Here is a 9,085-nt window from a genome sequence, read left to right as displayed (position 1 = left end):
AAAAAAAAATAAAAGAAGAAAAAGAAAAAAGTTTGCACATTTGCACATGCTTCACAGTTATGACTTTGATGTCACTGTTGTGCAATGTGCTCATGTCAGAAAACATGCCAGCACTGATAAAAGGAAAAAGCAGGAGTGATACAGTTCCGATAGATTGGAACAGGTCCTGAACCGGAACCAATTTCTGATTCCCATCCGTAGCTGTCTTGCCATTTTTTCCTGTTTTAATTGTCTTGGACAGCTATCCTAGAGATACTCTGTCATAACACCTTGGCCCATTTGGAAACAGCATGCCACCAGAGCACGGATGGAAATGATTGTCTCTGCGCTCCCTATTGATTCACCCGCAGCTGTCACCACCCTGTCTTCTATTGTCAGTGTAGCTTTGTTCTACATCTTTTCCCTTTTTTATTCCAACATAACTCATGCATTATCTTTGATCAATATATTTAATTAGTAAGCAGACAATGAGGAAGCTACATTGATTTTTTATCTAATGATAAAGTAGGATAAAATATGAAATGACTGAGTGAGTAATTGGTGAGTAAATAACACAGACACGAGTACAGCCACAGTAATTACAGACCTACAACGTGGCTGCGGGAGTTGGCAGCAACCAGATGTGGATATGAGCGTTTCAGTATATTCTCTCCCTTTAATAAATTCTGCCAGGCTACATGTTGTGGAGAGAAGGGTCTTCTTGGGCAGCTTGCTTAAATTTGTCAATAATGAATGATATTCCAGACCTTAGTATATTTACTTTAAGGGCCTACACTTGCTATGATGTGTGTCTGAAACACACGGTAAAGGTAGACAATTCCTGGGAAACAACTCCAGGCACACAGGAAATTCAACATTTTACAGGAAGAAGCAACACAAGGGGGATATCAGGTAAGCACTAAGAAATCTGAAGTACTATTTGATTAACAAGTGCAAAAAGCTATATAGACAGAATGATCACTTAACATACAGGACAAATTAAGACCAAGTGGGTGCTTCAGTCATTAAATATGGTATGAAACCAGAAGAAAATATAACGTCCTTTTACAAGCTAAAGCTATGTAACCGAGTTAATATTATTGACTTTTTCAATAACGTAAAAAACAAAAAAACAAAAAAAAAACATGGCCATTAAAGCTTCCAGAAAAATTACAAGTCAACATATGTCCATATAAATGTTTAAAATCCAAGTCAGTGATGAAATCTGCAGCAAGCAAAGGAACAGGTGCTTAATGTAAATCCGTTGTTTCAAGGTCAGTATGAATCAATTCAATCAATGAGCTTTACATCTGATAATGTAGAACATATCAGAGTGGTGTGTGTGGCTCTTCCAGTGCTTGATTTAAAGCATCCTGATAATTTCATTACTACTGTACAGCTTGGAGTGACTTGAGCCTTGGCCAGCCTCACGTCCGCAAAAAGAGAGAGGGGGAGAAGGACTCTTCGGAGAGAAAGATCAGACGCCTCCTTTCTGCCTGCTGCCTTCAAAGTCACGGCTGAAAAGCAGCCCAAGTGTGAGTTCAGTAGCTCAGAATTTCAAAACAAAGAGAAAAAAAGCATCCTACTGAAACATCTTTCGAACAGAGTACACGACCAGTGGATAGAATATATAGAGCCTTGACTCAACCTTTCCCCATGCACTCTGCCTTGTCCACTCTTTACTCTCTCATGACTCAGTGAAGCAGGGCTGTGATCAGTATGGCCGCTATCTATAGCGAGATAAATGAATACAGTGCATTAACATAGAGCCATCACCATAAATGAGGGACACTGACAGCCTACTCAAATTGATTCAGTCCAATAAGTTAAAAAAATGTATTTATTTAAAATAAATTTAAACCAATAATAATATTAATTATTATTACTATTATTATTACTATTATATAACATAACCAGAGATGCAATAGCTCATCTGACTCACTATCCATTACAATTCACACATTACTGTAATGTGTGAAATAGAGAACAAAAGTTTCCTGAGTCATATAAAGTAGCAAAAACATTTAGGTGAACTGACACACACACAAGGGCTGTGAATGTTTATTATGATGATATTATGATGAGGCTTTCAAGATGTTCTCTGATAGTACTTATTAAGTTTTTGTGCAAAACAATATCAAGCCCATTAACCTTTAGTATTTTAAGTAGGCGTGAATCAAACTCAACCTGCTGCAGGTACTATATAGAAGTTGGAGGCTTCTTTCAGACCAGGTGCAGGACTTTAGTATTTACAGCGCTGTGCTTTAAATTCTACAATCTAACTGGGGTAATCTAAAGTCAAAGTTACAAGAAGCCAGGTTTCTATATGCTGTTTAATATGCGTGTAATGCATTCCACAAGTCACATAGCTTGAACACTGATTTCTAGTTCAATAAAGCATCAATTACTCCATTAAAACGTTCAGTTTACATGGAAAAGAAGTACCCGTATGAATCTGAACCAGGTAAAGCAATCAACCACTGTGCTACTGCATAAAAATGTGCAGTGCTAACATGAAAAGGGAAGGAAAAGTTGAGCTTCATGCTGAGTGATAAATACCCACCATTTGATATGCTGAAAGAGCGAAGGAAGGTTCTGCATTTAAATGTGTGCTGCAGGGCACCTTTCTTTGTTTCTGTGGCTAGCCTTTTGAAGGGCTGCACTTTAAAGAAATGTAGCCTACTGCACATTCACGCTGCTGAATATTTGTAGTGCACGAAGCAAAAGAAACAGTCACACAGATGTGTTATTTTACATGGTAGAAAAAACCCTGGAATGAATCTAGTGAAGAGAAGAAATGATTGGACTACTATTTCTGCTCATGGTTTAGCAAAGGCAGCTTCAGTCACACAAATCCCATGTTAAATATCATTATTAAATAAACAGCAAGGCAGCTGTTAAACATAGTACACAATCTTTGAAATTTTTTAGAAAGTTTCACTTATTAGAGCTTATTTTTTTAATCACATCATAACAAAACATATGAATTTTGTTTTCTGTGCATACATATTTTTTTATTGCTCTCATGTATAACAGTTTAGCATAATGAACTATGTGTAAGGATTGTATCAAACAGCAGTACTTGCAGTGTGTTCTTTATATCAGCAACCTTGCAAGGAAACTGTTGCATGAAAATTATGTGATTAGAAAAAAAATGATTGAATAAAACTCATTGAATTTTATATCTATATATATCTATATAGATATATCTATATATCTATATATATATCTATAGTAACAACATGATGACCTGCCTGTTATTGAAACTAGAAAATCCAATTTTGTGGAAAGGTTGTTTGGATGAAGTTGATGTGTGACAGTTGGCCATCATTTCACCTGACACACCTGCCAATCAACACAACATATCCCTAACCTTACTATCTGCTCAAACCACATTTTTTTCAAGATGATTACCAAAGCAAAATGCACACACTTGAAGAACTGCAACAGTAAACAAAGAGTGACCAAAATATGATCCACAACCCCAGTTCCAAAAAAAGTTGGAATGCTGTGTGAATAAAAATGGAATGATTTGCAAATCTCACAAACCCTTATTTGCTTCAAATCAAATCATATGCTCTGGAGGTTGCCCAAAAAATGCATCTTTACTGATTTTAGGTCAATAGAAATGAAACTTAAAAAGTATTTACACAAAACTAAAAAAGCTATACATAAAGAGTCCATTGCAAAACAGAAAACTGATTCTTTAAAACACAATGCTGAAAAACAACAAATGTGCCTCTTTAAATATGATGGTTGATACAGAGTCAGGCCAAGGCAGTTTAAATTTATCGAAACAATGGTGGACTCTACAGTTTTATTTGGTACTCTACTTAATTTTACTGGGGATTACAGACATTTGCTGTCATTCAGTGCTGTCTGAAGTTGTTGTGTAAGGCCTAAAACTTCAGAAGCACACTACTAACCATCTTCTAAGTAAAAACAAATACCCTAAAAGGGGGAAAAAAAACCTAAATGAATTAACAGAGTGTGTTAGTATGGGAAGTATGGTAAATAGTTGAACAAAGTTTCAGTCCCAACTGAAACTTTGTTCAACTTTGTATTAATTTAAAATCATCAGTTCCTCCAAGAGGAACCGAGTGGATCATGAGAACGCCAGCAAAATACCCACAGTAGTATAACATAGCCACTGGATTCCCTGAATATAGAGGATGAAGGTTCATGTTTACCTTTTAAATTTTCACTCACATGTATCTATTCTTATACCCATTGCCTCGGATATGAGAACTACTTTGAGATAGTCAACAGCATTAGCTGTCAGGGTCCTCCACTGTGAAACCTAAGGAAGTTCACAAAGGAAACACCTTCTATATTTTCCCATGTTTGCCATGTTCAACATCTTTATGCTTTGGGCTTAGACTTATAAATACACTAGGTGCTTAAATGGGATAATAAGAGCATAGCAGTAAAATAATGCTAATATTAGGTATAGATAATGCAACCTGATAAATTGGTTGTAGATTAGTTTGTTTTTTTTAGAAGTAAAAAACGCAAGCATAAATTTGTACATGACCCTTAAGTTTAAAAAGGAGGAGAAAAAGATCTGGATATGTTTGAGAACACAGATGAGGGTACATGTTGAAGTACATCTTGCATTCCTCACAAACAGGCACAACTTTTTTGAAGCCTGTGCTTTACCATCTGGGCATTCCAGCCTGCCAAGCAATCTGCCTTACACTTAAATTAGGACTGGTCCTCTTTTGATTTTTATTCACTTGGATCATATTGATATATATGAAACTTTGTGAATGAATGCAACCAAAAGTAAAGAAAGCACTTGGTTCTCTGGGCGTCAAGAAATGCTGTGTTTTTATAGAGAAGTTCATCCATTTTGCCTGCTACACAGCTGCAGGCCAATCTAGTGATGCCTCTTAAGTAATTCTGTAGGAACTCTAAAGCTCCATAACACTGGATGAGACTGTGTACCTTTCTTTCTAGCAACAACTCAGTGACTGAGAATGGTAAACTACTGGTAAGAGTAGTATGGTCATTGCCCCCTGAGGAAACTGAAGAGCACCCCAACAATGCATTTTGACTAAAGGATAGTGTCCCTGGTGATTCCATGTGTGCTGTTGCCTTACCCTCTGATATTTATTATGCTGTGGGAAGAAACGTGCAGTTTGGTCTCATTTAACACTTGCACTCGAGTGCATATACCCCTTTAGCAGTATCAGATGGAGCTTGTGGGAACTATATTCAGCAACAAAACAAAACAAAGCATAGTGTTTATTTATCCCTAGAACCAAACAGGGCTATTTTGACTCAGAGAGACAAAAGGGCTTAAAGCTAAGTATTTGCTTCATAGAAGTTCTTAGTCTGACAAAAATGAAATGCACTTTCCATTTGTTTTAATAAATACTGACTTACAGTGCGGTTATCTGAACTTTACTAGGTAGAAAGTTGGTGTAATAAAGCAGAGAAATCATACTCACATGCAAACTGTAATAAAGCATCTCGACTGAGGACAATCCCAATGCTGTTCTCTGCTTTGCACTGGTACTTTCCATAGTCAGTGATCTCACTTGCATTGGAAATAATTAAGTTTCCGTCGATGAATGTGTAGCGGTAATCTGCCTCTGAATCTACCTGCGTCCCATTGATGTACCAACTGAAAAACATAAGAGGAATAAGGTTTTTGTTATATTTGTGATGAATGACCAACTTATTTTCGAGTTAAAGCTGAATTTTCAATTAGCACACAGACAAACAAATGCCACACCTGTATGTGGGTGGTGGATTCCCCCGTGCCTCACAGTGCATCACCACTTTCTTTTCATCAGAATCCAAAGGAAAAATAACATCATCTGGCTCCTGGATAAAAACAGGCCCAAACTCTTCACTTTCTACAACAAAAGAAGAGATGGAGAGAAGATGATTATAATTATCATAACAGAGTGCCAGGGGGCTTTCTATGAACTCTGGAATTTGATTTGTACATGAAACAGTAGGAAATTTGCAATTTTTCACAACATTAAAACCACCTGCTTAATATTGTGTGTATCACTTTTATTCTGTAAAAGCAGCTCTGACAAGTCAGGGCAAGGACATGACAAGTCTGGGGTGCACTGTGGGATTTGGGGACTTTAGGTTACAAGATGGGGCGCTGTGGACTGGTCTTGCTTTGGTGCATTTTTGATGGTCACCAAGATTGGGATCTAGAGAGCTTGGAGGCTAGGTTGATGGACTCCTTGTTGTGATTCTTAAGCCATCAGGTTACATTTTCCTGCTGAGGGAGGTTGCTGCCAGTGGTTAGTCCATGTCAAAGTAACAGTTAGATATATGTGAGGACCTGAGGGAAGATCACTGCACTATGGACAAAATATTCCCTTCACCTGTCTGTTTTTTAATATTGTGGCTAATTAGTGCATTCCAGATTGAGCGATATATTTTATAACTAATCTGTTAGTTCTAACATTACAAAGAACTGAGTAATGCTCAAAATGGCACTCTAAACTGAATTTTGAGCAAGAACACCTGAAAAGCATTGTCCTTCCAAGAGCTATAACAGCTTTTGAAGTTAGAAGTGATCCTTTCCTCAGGGTAATCTTTTAGGTTTCTTATGTTAAAAATGAATGATGATATAAGTTAAACCTTTAAGATTATCCATTAAGCTTTTATCCCATTTCTTTTAGACGTTTTTGGACACACTGCTGTTTGACTGAATGGGCGAGTGATTAACGAAAGGCAAGTGATGGTCCTGACTTTGCTATTTACTAAAGTATTTTTGTTGCCCTGGCTTGGGAGTGCAAAGCAGGGAGTGTACATCTTCTATCTCTTTGGGCTTTGCACTTGATATCCAAGCACATACAGTTTGCTAAACAAAGGTATCAAATGGTAAACAACCATGTTAGGGGACTGATAACATTAGTACTATATTGTTATCCATCTTCTCTTCTTACAGATTTGTTTCTGTCCTTTTACAGAATAATTTAAAGATGCTGCCACTGAGCAGAAAACAGGCACTTTTTTTTTTATTTGTTGGAGGGAATATTATAACACAAGCATTATTTTTTCTGTCAATCTTTCTGCAGTGTTCACCTTCTTTGCTATGGTGGATACCAGGCCTCTATTTCTTTCTTTCTTTTTTAAAATAACACTCTTGGCAAGCAGAAGAATACATTAAAAAAAAATAAAAAAACAACAACAACAACAACACACACACACACTAAAAGGACCTTATCTGATATTCAGCAAAATTATTTACTGTATGTAACTCTAATATAAGTGCTTTAATATGGTATTAATCAATTGCTATATACAAACAAATGTAATAAGACAGACCATTGCGTTTAAATGGGAACACAAGCTCATTTCAAATACGCTGTATTGAAAATAGTATTTGCTTATCTGCCTTAATATGCATATGAACTTGAGTTACATCCCGTTATTAATCCATAGGGTTTAATATCAGCCCGCCCTTTGCAGCTATACAAGCTTCAAGTCTTCCAGGAAGAAGACTTGAAGCTGGAACAATGGGAATTCTGACTATTGTTCCACAGTTCATTTTATATTCTGTTTACTTTTTATTGACATCAGTTATCTTGTATCTTTATTTCTTACACCAAATTAATAACTGCACATTGTTTAGAGGCATTTACTACTCTGTTACTTTTGTGACCTCAAGTTAAAAATCTATCTTAGATCATTATTTTAGCCTCTGTTATTAGTAAGCAGTAGGTAAATGAACTATTAAACTTATAAATGCATAATGCGCACTAGAAAATTACCAGCCATGCGTTACCACATCACTGACTTCCTAACTCATAGGATATCCCAAAAGCAAAGAAATATGATATTTTGAACACTTTTGATCTTTCATTTTAAGGCACAGAGCACAACTGTCATCAAATGCATGTGCGCGGTTCAAAGGGAAAACTGTCATACTTTTGTTCTTTTAGTTGAAAGCGTGCAGCATACATGGGGGACACATGGGTTGTTAGGAGTCCAGAGGTACCTACAGTGTGACCTCATTAAATAGATTTTAATGAAAGAGCTAAGATGAAACTGTCAACCAATTTGCTATACCAATATATACAAGACATGATTGTTTTACAACAGTACAGAGAAAACTTTAGTTGTAAACGCCACTGAACTACAGGTTACAAAAAACTTACCCAGACATCAATGTTTTTTGGAGGTATAATGTTTTCAATGTCCTTCTAGCTCTGACACAGTAATGTGTCAATAATCACATCAGAGGAAACGTGTCAGACAAGGAAAACTAAATTGTTATGACACATATAAGTTGATTTACTTGAACTGAAGGGTTCTTTGGTGCATAGATTTTAAAATCCATTTACAAAACACCCAGTTTGTTACCTATTGAGCGGCAGACTGCAAAATGAGCATCTAACAAAAAGGCAACATTTGAGTTTGGGGTGCAGGCCAAACAAAACTGTGCAGGCGTCCTTGCAGCCTTCTTGCCAGCAAGCAGGACAGGGCACATGGGTACATCCTCTCTCAATGTGCCAGTCTTCTGCTTTTCTCTGAACAGATTGCAACTCCTCCCTCCCACAAAATGGGACCTGTTAAGGAGGGGTTACACATTCTGCCATGAGCATCCACCTTTCGGCGACAAGCATGGTGCTGGAGAAAATAGTCTCACTCCTGAGGAAGGGAGCAATAATGATGGGCCTTCAGAGGGGCGTCTCCTCTAGTGTTCGGTGTATTGTAGAGTATTAAAGTATACGAATTGATCGTTTTTACGCCCAAAAAATATTTTTCCGTTTTTCTATACTGGTGCACATTCCAAAAAAAAATCACCCCAAAGATTGTAGAATAATTAATTATTATCAAACAGAGCTTCTCAAGTCAGCCGGTGAAAAAGCCTGCCTTTTTAAAAAAAAGAAATATATAATAGACAGAAGCGAAATGTCAGTAATTTTTTTATTTATTTCAGTATCATTCAGCCCTGGAGTTTTCTGCTTGACAGTCCCTGTTGCAGTTGCGTTGTTTCTTCCGAGTGCTCTTTGTTTCATTCGGCTGGTAACAGAAAAGTGATGCACCTTGTACGGCAGGCTTCCTAGTTGCATTACACATCAGATTTACAGACATTGCAAAAGACAGCTGAATCTTGTGTTCTTCA

At 37.0% G+C, this 9,085-nt stretch overlaps 1 protein-coding gene across 4 annotated transcripts in view; it reads right to left on the bottom strand.

Annotated features, from left to right (window-relative positions):
* The window catches only part of cntn5 (contactin 5), a 115,799-nt gene that overhangs the window by 51,841 nt on the left and 54,873 nt on the right, over positions 1-9,085 (bottom strand). For all 4 annotated transcript variants that reach the window (XM_005735931.1, XM_005735932.1, XM_005735933.1 and 1 more), the window contains exons 4-5: positions 5,720-5,843; positions 5,433-5,608 (exon numbers count right to left, since the gene is read on the bottom strand). In XM_005735931.1, the coding sequence (XP_005735988.1) occupies positions 5,433-5,608; positions 5,720-5,843 (300 nt within the window). The remainder of the gene's footprint in view (positions 1-5,432; positions 5,609-5,719; positions 5,844-9,085) is intronic.

The sequence above is a fragment of the Pundamilia nyererei genome, unplaced genomic scaffold, assembly GCF_000239375.1.
Source record: "Pundamilia nyererei isolate P.nyererei 1_Seehausen unplaced genomic scaffold, PunNye1.0 scaffold00066, whole genome shotgun sequence".
In the NCBI taxonomy this organism is placed as follows: Eukaryota; Metazoa; Chordata; class Actinopteri; order Cichliformes; family Cichlidae; genus Pundamilia; species Pundamilia nyererei.
This window is presented reverse-complemented; position numbering and strand designations above follow the sequence as displayed.